Source organism: Rana temporaria, chromosome 1, assembly GCF_905171775.1.
Source record: "Rana temporaria chromosome 1, aRanTem1.1, whole genome shotgun sequence".
NCBI classification, from domain to species: Eukaryota; Metazoa; Chordata; class Amphibia; order Anura; family Ranidae; genus Rana; species Rana temporaria.
Window position 1 is genome coordinate 470,434,913 of NC_053489.1, and position 21,533 is coordinate 470,456,445.

The 21,533-nt window shown below is 45.2% G+C and overlaps 1 protein-coding gene across 5 annotated transcripts in view; it reads right to left on the reverse strand.

Annotated features, from left to right (window-relative positions):
• Nucleotides 1-283: 283 nt before the first annotated feature.
• Nucleotides 284-21,533, reverse strand: part of LOC120917552 (carcinoembryonic antigen-related cell adhesion molecule 16-like) — a 36,005-nt gene continuing 14,755 nt past the window's right edge. For 4 of the 5 annotated variants that reach the window (XM_040328960.1, XM_040328942.1, XM_040328932.1 and 1 more), the window contains 4 exons: nt 15,500-15,634; nt 10,877-10,944; nt 4,144-4,179; nt 284-438 (listed from right to left, as the gene is read on the reverse strand). In XM_040328960.1, coding sequence (XP_040184894.1) covers nt 376-438; nt 4,144-4,179; nt 10,877-10,944; nt 15,500-15,634 — 302 coding nt within the window. In that variant the 3' untranslated portion in view covers nt 284-375. The remainder of the gene's footprint in view (nt 439-4,143; nt 4,180-10,876; nt 10,945-15,499; nt 15,635-21,533) is intronic. The other variant, XM_040328950.1, reaches the window with a different exon arrangement.

The following is a 21,533-nucleotide window of genomic DNA, read 5'->3' on the forward strand; positions in this document are numbered from 1 at the left end:
AAAAATATTGTTTTTTTTTTCAAAATTGTCGCTCTATTTTCGCTTATAGCGCAAAAAAAAAAAAAGCAGAGGTGATCAAATACCACCAAAAGAAAGCTCTATTTGTGAGGAAAAAAAGACGCCAATTTTGTTTCGGAGCCACATCGCACGACCGCGCAATTGTCAGTTAAAGCGACGCAGTGCCGAATCGCAAAAACTGGACAGGTCCTTTACCTGCATAAAGATCCGGGTCTTAAGTGGTTAAAGAGGTAAATCCTTCCGGTCCTTAAGTGGTTAAATTACATTTTCACTTTTCAAGTGATTTATTGATTTCGCCTTCATTTAACAATATCAAACTAGTAGACTTCCTGTGATAACAGTGTTTCATTATTTGTCTCATGTTTTTGGTGGTCCATTAAGGTCATGATAAGAACTGCTCAAGTAGATATATGAAAGATCCTGTAAAAAGAAAAGACAATGGTAAGGCTACTATGTTACTCAAACATATATTTACATTTTTTTAAACATTACAGCTCTATGGCCATACCAAATTTTCAGCCCTCTAGAGAGTTTTTTGAGTTGTAAGCTGGCTTGTTTTGCCCTTTGTTTGAGAAATTCATCTAAATTCAGTACAGAGCATACCACCTCACGCTGTCCATAAAATGTAAAATCATGCAACTAATCATTCCCTGTTGTCATGCAGAACATAAACATCTAAATTATGTTTTGTAATTAAAGCAGCATAGTAACAGAGGGCCAGATTCACAGCAGAAATACGCCGGCGTATCTACTGATACGCCGGCGTATTTTCAAATTTGCCGCGTCGTATCTTGATTTGGAATCCTCAAACCAAGATACGACGGCTTTTGGCATAGATCCGACAGGCGTACGGCTTCGTACGCCTTCGGATCGTAGGTGTAATTCTCCGGCGGCCGCTGGGTGGAGTTTGCGTTGTTTTCCAGCGTCGGGGATGCAAATTAGCTGTTTACGGCGATCCACGAAGGTACGTGCGTTCGTCGCATTCTCTTACATCGTCGCTAGTCGGTTTTTCCCGTCGCAATCTTAAGCCTGCTATTTCATGGCTTAGATTTAGACCAGCCATGTTAAAGTATGGCCGTCGTTCCCGTGTCGAATTTCAAATTTAATTTTTTTGTGTGTAAGACGTCCGGGAATACGAAAGTACGTTACGCACATCGCCGTTCAAAAAACACGTCGGGGCGCTGTAATTTCGCGCAAAGCATGGTGGGAAATTTCCAAACGGAGCATGGGCAGAACGTTCAGCGCGGATACGCGCCTAATTTAAATGATACACGCCCCATTTGAATTAGGCGGCTTTACGCTATGCCGCCGCAAGTTTACAGGCAAGTGCTTTGTGAATCAAGCAATTACGCCGAAAACTTGCGGCGGCGTAAAGTAAAGGGGATACGTTACGCCGCCGTAATTTTTCGTGAATCTGGCCCAGAAAACCTTAAAGCGGAGGTTCGGCCGATTTTTTTTTTAAAAGTCAGCAGCTACAAATACGGCAGCTGCTGACTTTTAAAAAAAGGACACTTACCTGTCCAGCGCCCCCGCGATGTCAGCAGCCGAAGCTGAGCAATCGATCGGTCCTCGGCTGCTTCCGCCGCCATCCTCGGTGAGGGAATCAGAAAGTTAAGCCTGACGGCTTCACTGCCCAATTCCCTACTGCACGAGGATCGTGGTGCGCCGTCACTGGTCCCCGCTCTCTCCTGGGAACAGTGTTTCCCAGAAGACAGTGCAGGGATCAGACCCGGAAGTGGTGCAAATACCTGTCTCAGACAGGTATCTGCACCCCCCTCCCCCTGAAAGGTGCCAAATGTGTCGCCGGAGGGGGGGAGGGATCCAAAAAGCGGAGGTTCACTATCTGTGTGAACCTCCGCTTTAAATCTTAAATCTCTTGGGGGCTCCATCGGGGGATTTCACTAATAGAACTCTTTGTGATCCTGTTATTTAGTCTTATTTTTTCACTGTAGCTGGAAAAGTTTAATGCCTTCCTTTGATGTAAGATAAATTAAATTAGGGAAGGGCTAGGAACAATTGGCCTGAGGGGACAATCACAACCTACTATCCCTTTTACAGAATTGACAGACTTCTGTAGGCCAAAAGTACACCTTGCAAAGTGTGTCACAGTGCTGCATTGATTGATGCGTATTTTCAAAGGTGGGTATTCATAAAATACATATTTTATTGTGACACTCCTTATACATCCTACAGCATCAAATTTACTGTAGATTTTGGATTATGATTTTTCCCTGGAGTTCCACATTAAAATAGGAAAGAAGAAGCATAAGAAGATTGAACTTGCGGATTAAAGTAGGGAATAGCAGAATAGTGAGAGAGTTGAAGCGGGTCAGAGAGGTGAGTTATGCTTACCCACTTATCTTCATCAACTCAAATCTGGGCTTTGGGCTCAATTGATTCTGGGTTGGTAACAGCCCCAAAATTACCCCCTGGGTTGGGGGCAGATACAACCCATCATAAGGGTTGGGGGCAGATACAACCCATCATAAGGGTTGGGGGCAGATACAACCCATCATAAGGGTTGAGGGGCAGATACAACCTATCATAAGGGTTGGGGGCAGATCCAACCCATCATAAGGGTTGGGGGCAGATACAACCCATCATAAGGGTTGGGGGCAGGTACAACCCATCATAAGGGTTGAGGGGCAGATACAACCTATCATAAGGGTTGGGGGCAGATCCAACCCATCATAAGGGTTGGGGGCAGATACAACCCATCATAAGGGTGGAGGGGCAGATACAACCCATCATAAGGGTTGGGGGCAGATACAACCCATCATAAGGGTTGAGGGGCAGATACAACCCATCATAAGGGTTGAGGGGCAGATACAACCCATCATAAGGGTTGAGGGGCAGATACAACCCATCATAAGGGTTGAGGGGCAGATACAACCCATCATAAGGGTTGGGGGCAGATACAACCCATCATAAGGGTGGAGGGGCAGATACAACCCATCATAAGGGTTGGGGGCAGATACGACCCATCATAAGGGTTGAGGGGCAGATACAACCCATCATAAGGGTTGAGGGGCAGATACAACCCATCATAAGGGTTGAGGGGCAGATACAACCCATCATAAGGGTTGAGGGGCAGATACAACCTATCATAAGGGTTGGGGGCAGATCCAACCCATCATAAGGGTTGGGGGCAGATACAACCCATCATAAGGGTTGGGGGCAGGTACAACCCATCATAAGGGTGGAGGGGCAGATACAACCCATCATAAGGGTTGGGGGCAGATACGACCCATCATAAGGGTTGAGGGGCAGATACAACCCATCATAAGGGTTGAGGGGCAGATACAACCCATCATAAGGGTTGAGGGGCAGATACAACCCATCATAAGGGTTGGGGGCAGATACAACCCATCATAAAGGTTGGGGGCAGATAAACCCCATCATAAGGGTTATACACCCCATTGTTATACATATGTTTTTAGAGATTCAATATGGAACAAATCAGATGGCCTGATGTACATGTTTTTAGCACTTTATGAATAAAGAATATATATTTATATATACCTGTGTGGTTCATTTGGCACTCTATTAAGCCCCTGCCACTCATGCAACCAATTGATTTCCTTTTTGTTTGCAGGTCTTTTCTTGGGAATGGGTACGGAAGCAATCCCCAAGCGCATTTTTTGTGTTTAAATCTATTATGCCTTGTACTCACGTACGGGTTTCCCGGCGGACTTTTTACCACCGGGAAACACGAGGGGAAAACCGAGAACCTGCCCGGCAGCTTTTTCCACCTACACATGGCCGGTTTTCCTGGCAGGAAAACTGCCATCAGAGCTTTGGCCGGGAAACCCAGCCGTGTGTATGCTCCACCGCAGTGTTTGCCATAGGAAACTGCCGGGAAAAAGGCCGCCAGTAATCGCGGCTGGAAAAAAGAGAACATGTTCTCATTTTTCCCCACCAAGATTCCTGGCAGTTTTTATGTCAGGAAAACTGCCATGGAGTATACACACGGGCAGTTTTCCCGGCCAAAAGCTGTCATGGCAGTTTTCCCGACGGGAAAAATGGTCGTGTCTACGAGGCATTAAAGATTATTTCTAAAGCTTTCTTAATCACAGCTAAAAATGATTTTTAGATAGTGTCACTGATACAAAAACTGATGCTTACTTCATATGGATGTTCTTCATTGCTTCTTCCTTCATTCTGTAGAAAAAAATGAAGGTACTTGGTCATAACATTGTTTCTATGGCGCATACAAAGCATTCTGCATTTCAGAATGTGTTGATAATGATGTTTTTTACATCAGTTCCAAGATAGTTGAAAAATATATATATTTTAATCCTGCTGTGATCCTTGATATAAACATTATGTGTGATTTTCATATAAAAGTAGCATATATTACTGTAAACCTTGCTCTTATAAACCTTGGCTAACTGATCCTTGCATCTTTCCAGAATAAGAACCTTTGCAGGGTTTTTTGCAGGGTTGTTATTCTAGGAATACATAGTGCTGGCATCACTGCAGTGTTAATAAAGGATTCAGGTGATGATATACTGTATGTATATACTGTAAGTTATTTACATGGGCTTCCTCGGGGGGGGGGGGGGGCATCATTTTAAGGTCACCCATGCAATATAAAAAGATGTACATTCTCTAGGCCAGGGGTGCCCAACCTTTTAAAAAGCGAGGGCCACTTAAGCAACTTAGTAACTGGTCGCGGGCCACAATGAGCGGAATGTCATGGGTGGATGACAGGCTTGTGTCCACTCTGCATATGGAAAGAGGACACAGACACAACCCACTCTACTCTATCCAATCAGAACAAATGGAAGGGACACAAGACCGTTTACATCTGCTGTTCCATAGGGATGAATAGAGGGTCGGATCGATCGTGTGAAAAGGGTCCTAAGGCTGCTTTCACACTGAAGCGATGTGGTTTACCCGCACTGCACCTGTGGCTTTCCTGCGGGTTAGCTGCACTTTGCCGTAGAATTCTATTATATCCTGCAGGTGTGGTGTACTTTCTGAAAAAAACAGAAGTCAATGGCTCAATGCAGGTAACCTGCAGGTGCACCACGCTGCACCTGCGGATCAGTTTGAAAGCAACCCAGTAACCACTGCAGAACAAATATGCCCATTTATACACTTTTAGCCAGATTCACGTAGAGCGGCGTATGTTTAAGCGGGCGTAGCGCATCTCATATGCGCTACGCCGACGTAACATAGAGAGGCAAGTACAGTATTCACAAAGCACTTGCTCCCTAAGTTACGGCGGCGTAGCGTAAATGGGCCGGCGTAATTCAAAGTAGGCTGGTAGTGGGCGTGTTGTATTGAAATGAATCGTGACCCCATGTGAATGCATGGCCGAACGAACAGCGCATGCGCGCGCATGCTCAGAATCATGCTGCAAATACTCCCTACGATACGACGTCACAATGCGTACGACGTGAAACCTCACTTACGCCCAGCCCCATTCACGTACAAATTACGTAAAGGACGTAAAATACGACGGCACTTCCGACGTCCATACCCTAAACGACTTAGACCAGCTTTTTGGTGGTTTAAATTTACGCCGGAAAAACGCCTTACGTAAATGACGTAGATTACAGCGACAGGTGCAAGTACGTTCGTGAATCGGCGTATCTAGCTTATTTACATATTCGACGCCTAAATCAACGGAAGCGCCCCTTGCGGCCAGCGTAAATATGCACCCAAGATACAACGGCGTAGGAGACTTACGTCGGTCGTATCTTGGCCAAATTCAGGCGTATCTGGTTTCCAGAATACGCTTAAAGATACGACGGCGCACATTCGGACTTACGACGGCGTATCTACTGATACGCCGTTGTAAGTCTCTCTGAATCTGGCAATTTGATTTTAGCAATGAACTTACCTTTAATAAAAAGTCTTCCATTTGGCATCACTCCGCCTATGACAGGAGCCAGTGCTATATAGGAAGCATCAGCTTATGTGGCTCTGCTACGCAGCCGATTGCTTGCGCTACTGCTGGCTTCATTCACAAAACTGATGCTCTGGGATGGCAGATCGCCAAACCGTGATCTGGGCTTGCCAACCCACCATCCCAGAGCAGGAGGTCGCGGGCCACAACAGAGGGCTCTGCGGGCCACCTGGTACGCCTGGCCTGAGTAATTTCCAATACAAAGTGAAGCTGAATTATCTTTTATCTAACACATAAAGCTTTCCAGTAGAAAGATATACAGTATGTGTTATATATGTGTTATATAATTCAGCTTTTTCTATTGCACTACATCTGTTGTGGCCATATTTTGATCTTGGTAAAAACAGCCTATACAGTCTGGTGCCACACTTGGCACTTTTGGGGGGGGGAGAGTGAGAAGCGAATACCTGTCCCCACTTCTGGAGTCCAGGCTGCGGCAAATTATGTCAGCGGCTCGGCTCCCTCCTTCCCCCTCCGCCGGGCCAGTAGGAGAGCACAGCGGTGCCTCGCAAATGCGCAGTAGGGACTTGGGGTTAGGCTAATGGGTTCTCTTACCGGCAATGGCAGTGGCAGCACCCAACAGCTGACATTGCTGGACTCCAGGACAGGTAAGTGTCCTATTATTAAAAGTCAGCAGCTACAGTATGTGTAGCTGCTGGCTTTTCATTTTTGCAGGGGTGGGCGGACCTCCTCTCTAAGGTAAAACATGCCAGAGTACACTTCAGTCAGTTTTAGTTCTCTGCAGAGACAGGGCTTAGGAAAGTACTTGTCTCCTTACACTTTAAAGCAGCCTTAAACCCAAAAGGAAACATTTACTATATTGCAGATTACCAATTCTTTCATGTGATGGCTGCATTCGTTTTCTTTTTTAGGCTTTCTTTCCTTTATTTTCACCTGATGATCCTGCCAGTAAGTCTGTTGGTTTTCAACAGAACAAGCTCTCTTGCAAATGTGTCAGTCAGAGCCGATTCACACTGGGGCCGCCTGACGAGTCGCGTCCCATTCAATGCTATGGAACCGTTCTAATAGGATCGACGCAAGTCGCTCCGACTTAGAAAAAGGTTCCTGTACGACTTCGGGGGCGGCTCGAGGCGACCTGCATTGACTTCTATACAGAAGTCGTTTTGCTGGTTGCCTCTGAAGCCGCCCCCGGAGTCGTGCCGCGGGAGTGTGAACCGGCTCTTAGAGTGTCAAGACTAACCATCTACCACTGACAGGGTTGCTTAAAATGATCAGCTTTTATTTATTTATGGAAAACCTTTATCCCAAATGAAAAAAACTGCTGCTATAACGGCTTGTGTAACTGCAGTGTGAGCTGGAGTTTGTTTTCAGTTTGTTAGTGTATCCAAAACTGCTAGTAGGCTAAAGCCCTGTTTATGCAAAATATAAAATATAATCAGCGCAATAAAACACATAAAACAACAAGCAGCTGAACACTAGAATTCAATTATTAAAATTCCTGAGCATGAATATAAAGTAGGTAGTGCAGCGCTAAAAGTCCAATAATAGAAAGTCCAGAATAGAATCTTTTCTAAAGTGACTGGTGATGAGTAAAAATCATGCAGGTGCTGTAGCGTGGTAATGAGTAGAAACACCTCCACCAATGGTAGTAATGGCCGCTCACCTCACCAATATGACCCTCTATTAGATAAGGTCATAAACAGCATTCCCATATGGGTATCTCCAAATCCAGCAATGATATGAATGGTCTCCAAAGGAAGGTCAGCAATCAAGCATCAGATCCAAATATAAAAGAAAAAGCAGCACATAGTATTTCTCCGTGGAGACAATATAATGAATTTTAATAAATAAAAAACGCACTTACAGAGTAAAGGCACTCAATCCAGTGCCAGGGATAACAGGCATGTGTGTAGCTATGATCGCGGGTGACGTCACGCTCTCCCTACCGAACGTTGCGTCCCTGGGGCGGGACTTCTTCAGCGGATGTAGTCCGCTGAAGAAGTCCCGCCCCAGGGACGCAACGTTCGGTAGGGAGAGCGTGACGTCACCCGCGATCATAGCGGGTGTGTGCCTTTACTCTGTAAGTGCGTTTTTTATTTATTAAAATTCATTATATTGTCTCCACGGAGAAACACTATGTGCTGCTTTTTCTTTTATATTTGGATCTGATGCTTGATTGCTGACCTTCCTTTGGAGACCATTCATATCATTGCTGGATTAACCCCCTTTGGAGATACCCATATGGGAATGCTGTTTATGACCTTATCTCATATTGGTGAGGTGAGCGGCCATTACTACCATTGGTGGAGGTGTTTCTACTCATTACCACGCTACAGCACCTGCATGATTTTTACTCATCACCAGTCACTTTAGAAAAGATTCTATTCTGGACTTTTAGCACTGCACTACCTACTTTATAAAGCCCTGTTTACACATGAGCGATTTTCTGCTTGAAGCTTGTAGCTCTAAAACGCTTAACAAGCCAAATCCCATTAATTTCTAAACAAAAATGCCTGAAAAAGCTGCAAAAAAAAGCTGCAAAAAAATGCCCAAAAAACACCAGTAAATCGCTATGCTCAGGTGTTAATGGAGCCTAAAGCCTCGTAGACATGATCCAATTGTTTGCAGGGGATTGTCTGTTGACAGACTGTTGTCCTAAAATCTGACTGTTAGTATGCTTCTTTTGACAATTGTTGTCCAACTTTCGGCCAACAAATGTTAGATGACATGCTAGTAAATTTTCAGCGAACATTGTTGTCAGATTTTCTGATGGTCAGTACACAAATCCGTTACACAAAAGTCGAAAATACAAACACGCATTCCCGGGATCAATGCTCACCAAACATGAAATTAGCAGAAGGGCCCAATGGGTGGCGCTCAAGAGCTGAAATTTCTCGTAGTACATCACTAAGTTTGTGTTTGTTGCCTGACAATTGTGTACCGTTAGCATGCAAGATAAGATAAAGGCACACACCTTGAAGACAAAAATCAGATGCTCGGTTGGCCAACAATTGGATCGTGTTTACGAGGCTTAACAGTCCCCCCCCCCCCCCCCCAGACTGACAATGCTGCTGTCCAAAGGTGTCCCTGTGCTCCTTTATCCAAAGTGGGGGCACTCTAATACATTTGTTTACTGGCCAGATTACCAGGTGAAAAGAGAGGGGAGAAAAGCCTAAAATGCAGCCACCACATACTGTATAATGCTTGGTAAGCTACAATATATTACTTTTTCGATTTGGGGTTTAATACTGCTTTAAAAGACTGTAAAAACATAATCTGTACTGCAATTATCTGGAGAAAATTGTGTCTGATTCAGCTTCTTGTTGAAGAGTTAATTTGCCTGTGGAAGTTGCCAAGTCAGCAGGTGACCATACTGTCTGCACATATTCATAAGGAGGTGTGTCACTGTCAATGCTAAAAGCGCCATTTGAAACAGAACAGTAGACCTGGGGATTGTTGAGTAACATTATAGTGCTGACAAGTGTACTTTAGCTTAGTCTGGAAGGAGGTCCAGGGTCTGAATATGTTACTTAGCAGGGGTCCTTGTATCACAATACCGGCTAAACAGAATTGCAAATGGTGGTAGTTTGAACAGTGACAAGTACCTTACTTACTTGCCTTGAGATCAGTTCTTGATTTTTTTTTGCTATTATTGTAAAGTTTACATGTTAGTAATCCTTCGGTTACATTCACATTTTACATAAATGCTGCTCTTTATTTTCATGAAAGTATTCCATATACAGCACTGGTCCCCTTTACCATACAGCACTCACTATTATTGCACATTTGCACCCCCAATATGTGCCACTGTTGGGCTCCTGCTCCCGGGACCCCTTTACCCATCATTACCTCCCTTGTCACTAAGGTAATTATATTTTATCCTTATTCACTTGCATTATTTTGACCCCCTTCCCCCCCTCATCCTTTCTCTGTCCCACTTCCCTCTTTTCCTCTTTCCTTTCTCCTCCCTTCCCTTGCCATCACCTTTCCCTTTCCCCGGCTTTCCTTCCACCCTCCCCCCTCCCCTTTTCCCACTCATCCTGTCCTCCCCCCCTTTCCTTCCTTTTTTTTACCCACCTTCCCCTCCCCCTATATCTATCCCCCCACACTTTCCTCTACCCCTTTCCCCCCCTCCCCTCCCCCCCATCCTTCCTCTTCACCCTTCGCCCTCCCCTTCCCCCCCTCCTTTTTCCTTCACTTTTCCTCCTCCCCTGATTCACTCACATCCTCACATTCACTTCTCAATTTCCCATCACCTAGTTGCAGTGATCACGCGTGTCACAACCTCCCCCTCATCACCCCAGGCTTGGCTTCATTGATGTTAACCTACATACCCTTATATATCCTCTATATTAGACAAACAGGTCCCTCCACACACGTGCCCTCTTTTGGCCACCGTATGGGATTCTGTCTGGTTCCGCCCACTGCCCCCTTGTGGCGGGACTTTTTAGGTGAGCAACTCAACCCGGGGTTCCCCTATGTATATATTGTGTTTTTAAATTATTGTTGATTCATTGTTTAATTACTTTTAGATCTTCTCCTGATGAAGCGGTATACACCGCGAAACTAGTTGAGAGACTGTCATGACCCTCAACCCATCGTGCTGTCTTCCCCTTTTGGAGATTTCTGTTTTGGTGCTGTTGGATGGTTGTCACAATTTTTTATTTGTTCTGTCTGTATTTTGAATACAAATAATCAATTGTTTTAAATCTTTACCCTTATTTTCTATTTTTGTACCAGTACCACAATAGTCATATTTGCCCCCCCCCCCCTTCTCTTGATTCACTGGTTCGGGAACCTCAGATTCAAGTATTCTATACCATATACAGATTTGTCAGTTCTTCTGGTGCAAAGTTGTATATCAGGCAATACAATCTAAGCAAAAAAAAGCAATTCACAGCATAACCAATGTATATCCATTATATGCACCTTTATGCCTAAAAAAAGCTAACTGTCTTCTTTTAAATATAAATAAATTACCTGGTAGGGGCGGGGTGGAATAGATGGCAATCTTCTTTCTTCATTGTACTGTGGCTTGGAGACTTTGTCTATAAAAAGAGGAAAAGTGGAGCTACTTATTTCATGTTAAAGCGGATCTTCACTGGATCTAAGCACTACAAACCAAAAAAACGATTTCATTCATTTTTAATATTTAAAGCAAACTCATCCATGTCTCCATGCTTTATTTTGCTGAGAAATCACTTTGAAAAACACTCCCTAGCATTTCTGTCCGTGGCCATCTTGAGTAAGGGCAAATGGTTCATGTAGCATTCAATCTGCCCTTAGCTCAAACATGCATGCAGGAGAGTGTGCTTTGCTAAGAATCCCCTTCCTCCACTCCTGAAGACCCCTAGGTTATTTAAAAAGTAACTCAGTTGTTAACTCTACTCCTGAAGACTCCTGGGATGTATAACATCATTTGCCTAGGCAAAAAAACAGGAAGTAACTGAAGAAATGAAAAAAAAATATGAGATATTTTCCTATCTATTTACTAATGCGCTCCTGGCATTGTTACCAGCGGCTAACGCTGAACGCTCCCGATCTCTACTTGTGTTCTGGAGCTTTCTGATTATGTGACAGCCAATCATGGCCGTCACATGATCAGAAACCCTGCCCGCCTTCCTCCATCTGAAACCCCTTAAAGGGTTGGGAAACGCCGACACCAAGGGGTTAAGTTTCTTTGTCAAGCCATTTTGTAATGCCGACAAGAAAACCTAATGGGTTGTGTCAAAAACTTTGATTCTAGTAATTTGAGTTAGTAAAAAAAAAAAAGATATCACACATCAATGCTAACATTTCTGCTGTAAACCTTCTAGTAATATAGAATAACTTCTGTATTGACACTTTACTTGAATAGCCCATTCACGGCTACGTAACGCAAATATGCGGGCTTCAGCTTGAAGGGGTTATACCGGGGTGATGCTGGCATCACCCCGGTACCATTTTTTAGAGCCGAAGGTCGGCTTTCTTGTGATAACATCCCATTGTGGCTAAACAGCCCAAGCAGCGGGAGGAGACTTTCCCCAACTTCCACGGCTAGTCTGGGCTCACCCGTCCCACTGGGACCTGTCGGCACGTCTGCCAGCTGGCCTGAGACCCGAACAAAGCCAGAATCGGGTCTCAGATCTAGTAACCTGGAAGCGATGTCATGACATCACTTCGGGTTTACAGCAGACTGAAGGGCGGCCTGCAAATACTGCACCCGCAGGCCGCAGCAACTTGACACATTTCCCACAGTCTCTCCTCTGGCCTCATCCAGAAATCCACTGTGTTCCACTCACCGACCTTTTCCTGCCCCAAGTCCATGATGGAAAACTTTAACTGGACATACGTTTCGAAAGCTTCTCCAGCCCCCTCTGTTCCAGGACTCCTCATCTATGACCGTGTAAAGATGAGGACTTCATCCATGACCGTGTAAGGTAAGGTAAGGTGACCAGATTTTTAAAATTAAATCCGGGGAAATATTTTTTTTTACTAGTAATGGCGGCAATCAGCGACTCTCTGCCTGTCGCTGCTGCTGTCCATCTCACAGCCTGTCAAGTCTTACTCTCCGGGCCATGGCTACTTTTGGGTGGGGAGCAGAGGAAGATCACTCCACCAGGGAAGGCAAGGAGATAAACAGGCAGGTGGCTGGCTGGGACTTGAGCCAAGGCAGAAAAACATGCCAGCGGAACTGAATGGGCATTCACCCTAAACTGAAGAAATATTCCCTCTGCTCCGACCAGCACATGATCATCAGAAAGGGGCACAGATAATGGAAAAAAATACACCCCTTAAGCTAGTAAGAGCAGCAGAGCAGGGGTGTACAATTCAGAATATTTTTTTTATTCTGCACTGACTGTCTTTGAAATTGCCCCAGCCCCTGTTCAAATCCAATCCGGGGACAAAACTGGGCACAGACTTGGTCCGGGGACAGTGTGCTCAATCCAGGGGCTGTCCCAGGAAACCGAGGATGTCTGGTCACCCTAGTATAAGGATGAAGCTCCCTCCCAGCTCTCCCGGGCTCCTCCGCGAACAGTGCACCACCCTGGCCGACAACTCCTTCCTAGTGGCATGTGACCTCAGATTATATGGGAGGCCTGCCCCCTGTCAATACCAAGAGGGGATTGGTCAGGGCTCCTCACATAAGCTGCCTGCCACTCCAGTCCTAGACCCTGCCCCACTTCCAGAACAATCTCCCTGGAAGCATGGGGGAGGCGACACTAACCACTCCCTGCCCCCAGATCAAAATAAGCAGGCCTGAAGCCTGAAGCATAGTCCTGCTTAACTTTACCTGCACTGACAGTTTCCGTAGCAAAAATCCTATGGTAACACCTACCTATGGTAGAGGGTGCTACACTTAATTTTGAGATATAGGTTTTAGTTCTCAATAGCACAAGCCATTTACATATAATAGTACATCACTTAAGCTCATGTTTCAACGCGCACTGGATACGTGAATTGTACTGTACAGTTTAATGTGATCAACATTTGGTTCTTGGACTATGTTCTTTTATTCTAATATAAAAATATATTTAATTCTAAAGTTATACTTATAAAGGGCAGCTAATGTTTACAACTACTTTTAGGCACATCATCTGTTCTCCAAAATCTCCTTTTGTTTCCGTATTAAAGTAGATATGTAAATGAAAACCCTGCGCTGATCTCATTAAATTGCTAATGCACACATTTATTTTAGATAGAATAGTTGTTTACACCTTCTTTGCATATCTATCTATCTGTCTATCTATCTATGGACTAAGCCTGTGTAATGTAGTCTCCAGCCTGTGTGACAATGCAAAAGCACAGTTCGGAGACAGCGGTATCACCTGATAATATGTAGTGCCTGCCCTGCACAAGGATCCTTTTAGCAGGCTAACCACCAGACTGTAATTTTAATGAAAGCTTCAGATTAAAGCCCATTTCTAGGCAAATAAAAAATGATGTTTTGCAGTGGGGATATGCACGCACCACTAGAGTTATTCACTTGTTTATTTCCCCAACCCCAATAAAAAAAGAAAAAAAACTTTTAAAAACGGTAGAAAATATTAAAACAAAACATGAAACTGCTTTCTCTAGCTAACATCATCCAACCCTGCAGCGCACAGCGTTATGCGGAAACGTAAGCGCTGTGTGCGGAACATGGGCGACAGTGGGAAGAAGGCCCGGGCATTTTAGACTGAGCAGCCCATTTTTTTTTTGTAAAAAACATATCACAAAAAAAGACAACTCGGTTTCTCGATGTCTTTTAGTTATTTAACCTGCTTCACTCCACTGGTATCAGTAGTAGTTTATTTTTGTTATTTTTTTTTTATTTAATTTTTTATTATCTTTTTAGGACTGCTTTAAAGAAATATTAGGCGTCCAAACGAACCTCTGATGTTTCACCTTTGAGATAAAGAAAAGAGATTGCGGACGCAGCCTTCAATCTCCATCTCTGGAGCCTCAGCACCACAGAATGAATGAACATGAATAACTTTGTACAGAGGCTTTCCATTCATTCATAAACTGAGGCATAGTAAACACAGTTTACTATACCTCAGTTATGAATGAAAAAAAAGAAACAGAGTCAGTGATTGGTCACACAAGGAAGGGTCCGATAACTAAGGAAGGGTCCAATAACTGACACATTTACCAGCCCCTTCCCTGCTCTGCATCCTGACAGATCCCATGCAGCAGCTGGTGGAAGAGGAGGGAAGCTGAAAGAGCTGCGGAGGGGCCGGGAGAGAGCATAGCGGGGCCGAGAGAGAGGAAATAGCGGGGCTGGGAGAGAGGACAGCGGGGGAATGGGAGGAAGAGGATGTAAAGCTGCAGGGTATCATTTTTTCTACATGCCACTGTCTTGTTAGGACATGCTGGTTAGTGGCTGCGCCCTAGGTGACAATGCGCCCTAGGCGGTCTCCTTGTTTGCCTAGTGGTACCACCGGCCCTGTCTGCACCCATACACTCTAGGGGGCAGATCCACGTACCTTTGCGCCGGGCGCAGCGTATCTAAGATAAGCTACGCCGCCGTAACGTATCTTTTTTTCGAATCCTCAAAGAATTTGCGCCATAAGTTACAGCGGCGTAGTGTATCTCTGGCGGCGTAAGGGCACGGAATTCAAATGGATGTAATGTGGGCGTGTTTTATGTAAATACGTCATGACCCGACGTAAACAACGTTTTTTTTTTAACTGCGAATGCGCCATCCGTGGGGGTATCCCAGTGCGCATGCTCGAAATTAAACCGGAACCCGCCAATGCTTATGACAGTGACGTCATTCTACGCAAATTTCTATTCGCGAACGACTTACGCAAACGACGTAAAAAATGCGCCGGCCGGACATACGTTCGTGGATCGCCGTAACTAGCTAATTTGCATACTCGACGCGGAATTCGACGGAAACGCCACCTAGCGGCCGCTCAAAAATTGCAGCTTAGATCCGACGGCGTACTAAGACGTACGCCTGTCGGATCTAGTCGTATCTTGCTTTGTGGATACCAAAACAAAGATACAACGCGCAATATTTGAAATTACGCGGCGTATCAAGAGATACGCTGGCGTAATATCTTTGTGGATCCACTGCCTGATCAAAGGTTGTTACTATTATTCAATTTTTTCCACAAAGTTTGAGTTAATGCTTACCCACAGACGGTTTCTCAACTGGTGCTTGTGATGGTTTGCGGTACTTTTTACAGTAAACTATTACAGCAGTCACAGCCAGAAATACTGCAGTTAACGATCCAACCACAGCACCTATCAAAACTTGATTGACATTGGCTGCAAGAAAGAAAAAAAGGTTGAGCTATTTACATGCACAGTGGGGGACTGATTAACCCTGTGGATAACTATTAACCTCATGAGCATTATTATTAATGAAACTTAAAATATAAACATCACCGCCCCACCTCTCCACCTCATCCAATAAGAGAATGCTTTGTATTTTTTGAATGGTTCCTAGGCTGAGCGGTCGACCTCTTGTATTCAAAAATACACCAGGCCAGCCGCTCAGTGCAGGATCCAAAAGCAAGTGAAGATGACAGGAGTATCGGTGCCCACTTTCCAGCTTCTAGGGCAGGGGTGCCCAACCTTTTGAGGAGCGAGGGCCACTTTATCGACTTGGTAACCGGTCGCGGGCCACAATGAGCATCAGTGGCATATGGTTTGTCAGCGCCCGGGGGCAAGTAATTTGCGCCCCCCTAACCTTTGGACTTTTAGCACTCCCCGAGTCTCTTCACTTCCTACTATAGTACTGACCAGCCTGATTCCCACACTGACCACTACACTAACCTACCTACCCGATTTCTACACTTACCTACACTGACCACTACACTAACCTACCTGCTTCCTATACTTGCCACCACTACACTGACCTACCTGTCCACTACACTACCTGATTCCTACACTGTCCACTAATGACCACTACACTGTCACCTACACTACACTGACTATAGCACTGACCACTACACTACACTACACTGCCCACTTCACTGCACTGACCACTACACTACACTGCCCACTTCATTGCAGTGACAATTGCACTGACCACTTCACTGCACTGGCAATTGCACTGACCACTACACTACACTGCCCACTTCACTGCACTGACAATTGCACTGCCCACTACACTGCACTGCACACTATACTGCACTGTCCACTACACTACAATGACCACTACACTGTCACCTACACTACACTGACTATTGCACTGACCAATACACTGCCCACTTCACTGCACTGACAATTGCACTGACCACTACACTGCCCACTTCATTGCAGTGACAATTGTACTGACCACGACACTACACTGCACTGGCAATTGCACTGACCACTACACTGCACTGACAATTGCACTAACCACTACACTACACTGTCCACTACACTGCACTGACAATTGCACTGTCCACTACACTACACTGCCCACTTCACTGCACTGACAATTGCACTGTCCACTGCACTGCTCTGCACTGCACTGTCCACTACACTGCACCTCACTGCACTGACTTCTACACTTATACTGACACCAGACGTTTTTTTTTTTTTTTTAATTTAACTTTGGCTGCTCCCTCTCTCCCCAGACCGTATCCACCCCCTCACCTGCAACTTGTATCTTCTATCAGTCCAGAGGTGAGGGGGAACCTGGAGGAGGTGAAGGCAGCGGTATTCACAAAGGTGGAGGCGGGACTCCAGGAGCAAGCACAATCACGGATAGGCCAGCCTTGCAGTGATCACGGATAGGCCAGCACCACCGTGATCACTGATAGGCCAGCCCCGTTGCGATCACCGATAGGCCAGCATGGCCGTGATCACGGATAGGCCAGCACCACCGTGATTACTGATAGGCCAGCCCCGCCGCAAATGACCCCCTTCACTAATGCTTGGAGATGGCGGGTCGGGAGTCCGCAGTCTGGGCTTGCCGACCCGACATCTCAAAGCAAGACATGGTGGGCCACTTGGGAGGGTGCCGCGGGCCAGCGGTTGGGCACCCATATTCTAGGGGCATTGGCCAGCTATGGTTTCTGGTTACATTGTTCCAGATATTTATATCTAGAACTCTTCTTTAAGAACGTTTTTTTTTAATTGTGACAGAAAAAAAATGGCACCTGCCATACTGGATGGATGGGGATTTCCTATAGAAAACACTTAATTGCTGCCAAATTGAATGAGTTGAGCAATACTGTTTTATTGATATACAAAGGAGAGGTTTTCCAGAACACATTATTCAATGTATGAACTCATAGAATGGAATGTAGTAGGACAGTCTTATCATTTTTGGTTGTGCAGTGAGCAATGTCTAATGTAATATGGCCTGTCTGTGGGAGCCAGAATTATTGTTGGTTGGTAGGGGATCAAATACCTTATTTTACTCACTGAACTACAACTCAATTTATAACATTTGTATCACATGTTTTTTTCTGAATTTTTGGTTGATATTCTGTCTCTATCATTTAAAATACATCTATAATAACAATTATAGACCTTTTGGGGCAGATCCACGTACCTGCGCTTAATAATACGACGGGCGCAGCGTATCTAAGATACACTACGCCGCCGTAACTTATTTTTTGTTTTTTCGAATCCTCAAAGAATTTGCGCCGTAAGTTACGGCGGCGTAGTGTATCTTTGGCGGCGTAATGGCGCGCCATTCAAATCTCTGTGATGGGGGCGTGTTTTATGTAAATACGTTGTGACCCAACGTAAACAACGTTTTTTTTAACTGCGCATGCGCCGTCCGTGGGGGTATCCCAGTGCGCATGCTCGAAATTAACCCAGAACAAGCCAATGCTTCCGACGGTGAAGTCATTCTACGCAAATCCCTATTCGCGAACGACTTACGCAAACTACAGAAAAATTTCTAATTTCTATGCGGGAACGACGGCCATACTTAACATTGAGTACGCCTCATAACAGTAGCTTTAAATATACGCCATAAAAACCTGACTGCAAACGACGTAAAAAAAAGGGGCCGGCTGGACGTACGTTTGTGGATCGCCGTAACTAGCTAATTTGCATACTCGACGCGGAGTTCGACGGAAACGCCACCTAGCGGCCGCCGAAAAATTGCAGCTTAGATCTGACGGCGTACTAAGACATACGCCTGTCGGATCTAGCCGAGATGCCGTCGTATCTTGTTTTGAAGATACAAAACAAAGATACGACGCGCAAAATTTGAAATTACGCGGCGTATCAAGAGATACGCCGGCGTAATACTTTTGTGGATCTGCCCCTTTATTTCTTTGTAAGTGAGCAAAGTTCCAAAATTTACCAGGGATCAAATAATTATTTTCGACTTCTAATTGGTCAGGTGTTGGCGCCAAAATGTGCAAGTCCCCATCCCACTTCTTCTTAAATGGAACAACCCACTGCTGGTAGATAGAAGACTTTGCCATATTGTGCCCAATTCCTGGCTACAGTCCTACCCATGACTTACCTGGCAACAGGCCTTGATAGTCAAGAAGAAAAGAATGTTCACACACAAAAAATATTTAAAGCTTTACTGTAGCTTGCAAAGAGGGCCATGACCATAGACATCACGCTGACATACTTACACAACTCTTTGGCACACACTGCAATATTCAAGAGGAAACCTACTGTAGTCACTCAGGCGCGGAATGCCAGCACATTCATAATAACCCACCTTTCCCTTGCTTCTCTTTGGGAGCAGCATAGTGTTGAGACCAAGCTCCCTGTATACTAGTGTCATAGCATTCTGCTGTTGCAGGAAAGAAAATCTCTCAATGTGGTCAGTGTTGATGGGGGAATCCCTCTCGCGGAGCTATTGTGTTTTCTTGGCAGGGGGGCACGAGGAGCTGTCCCTGCCAGGAGAACACAGTGAGCATTGCTAGTGACTATAGCCTCTGGTAATAATGACATTCTTAAAATCCGACATGCTGGCTGCTCATAGATGGTTTGAATCTTAAGCGGCCCTTGCTGAACTGCCCGAGATTTGAACTGCCTCTGGTCAGCTTTAGTACTGGAGTAACACTAGTAAAAGTTTTTCTGAAATTAAAGATAGTGGGCCGGATTCAGATAGGTTAGTGGATCTTTAGAACCTATCTGATTTACGATCCGCCGGCGCAAGTTTTTGAGGCAAGTGCTAAATTCAGAGGCCCGGATTCAGATAGAGATACGACGGCGTATCTCCTGATACGCCGTCGTATCTCTGAGTTCCGTCGGTCGGATCTATGCGCCTGATTCATAGAATCAGGTTCCGCATAGATCTCCCTAAGATCCGACAGGTGTAAGTGACTTACACCGTCGGATCTTAGGCTGCAATTCCAGGCCGGCCGCTAGGTGGGGTTTCGTTTTTTACACGCGACGAATATGCAAATTAGGATTTCCGCCGATTCAGAAACGAACGCCCGCCCGTCGCTTTTTTTTTTACGTTGCTTGCGTTCAGCTTTTTCCGGCGTATAGTTACCCCTGCTATGTGAGGGGTATCCTATGTTAAGTATGGCCGTCGTTTCCGCGCCGAGTTTTGAATTTTTACGTCGTTTGCGTAAGTCGATTCAGAAAAGAGCTGGACGCAAGTTACGCTCACGCCGAAACCAATGACGTCCTAGCGACGTCATTTGGAGCAATGCACGCTGGGAAAATTTGCGGACGGCGCATGCGCTGTTCGATTGGCGCGGGGACGCGCCTGATTTAAATTGTAGACGCCCCCTAGCCGCGGAATTTGAATTCCGCCGGGGGATTTACGATACGCCACCGCAAGTTTTGAGGTATGTGCTTTCTGAATTAAGCACTTGCCTCAAAAACTTGCGCCGGCGGATCGTAAATCAGATAGGTTACGCGGATCTAAAGATCCGCTAACCTATCTGAATCCGGCCCACAAAGCACTTACCTCAAAACTTGCGGCGGCGTATCGTAAATCCCCCGGCGGAATTCAAATTCCGTGGCTAGGGGGCGTCTACAATTTAAATCAGGCGCGTCCCCGCGCCGATCGAACAGTGCATGCGCCGTCCGCACATTTTCCCAGCGTGCATTGCTCCAAATGACGTCGCTAGGACGTCATTGGTTTCGGCGTGAGCGTAACTTGCGTCCAGCTCTTTTCTGAATCGACTTACGCAAACGACGTAAAAATTCAAAACTCGGCCAGGGAACGACAGCCATACTTAACATAGGATACCCCTCACATAGCAGGGGTAACTATATGCCGGAAAAAGCCGAACGCAAGCGACGTAAAAAAAAAGCGACGGGCGGGCGTTCGTTTCTGAATCGGCGGAAATCGTCATTTGCATATTCGATCTTAGGCTGCACCTAGCACCTTAGGGAGATCTATGCGGAACCTGATTCTATGAATCAGCTGCATAGATCCGACCGACGGAACTCAGAGATACGATGGCGTATCAGGAGATACGCCGTCGTATCTCTATCTGAATCCAGGCCATGAAAATAACATTAAGAGCTCATTTACATTTGTGTAGTGGCGAATGTGTATTGTTTTAAGGCAGTCCATTGAAAACAACAGAACGCACCAAAATGTCCCAAAAAATAAATATGCCAAAACATTTTCAATGCAATGCCCTTGTGGATTGCAACACTCTGCAACCCATGTGCACTGCCTCAGTGTGTTGGTGTGCCATTCAAACTGAATGGCAGCACAACTCATCATAGAATATAATATTTCCTCAATGCATACATGTAGATGTACTCTCCAACCCCCAATTTTAGGGATTTTCCCAGTGGATTCTGAAACCAGTTTGACAACATTGCCACCCAAAATTACATCAATTTTCTATTCACCCACACTATACACATAATTCCCGTAACATATGGATTTTCCAGTTTTAATGTACTCCACCCATCAATTATCACAAAGAATCACATACAGCTGAGTAATGGTCAAAGTTTCATACAAATCTCAAATTAGTAAGTGACATTATAAACAGAGAGCCTTGTGGATAATATCATTTTGTAATGTAATAATTGTAGATAGGGCACAATAAGTGCCGAAATGTATAGAAAGGATTTCTTTGTTATTTAAAGCTGAACCCTGGGTACATCTTTCATTGAATTATATTTCTTAATAGCCCCAATGGATATAAATCTACTTGCGCAAAAATTATTTTACATACCTAGATAATACCTTGTATATTGGGTTGCCACCTGTTCGGGATTCACCCGGACAGTTCGGTTTGGAATCGTACGTCCGGGTTTCAGACTGCCTGAAACCCGG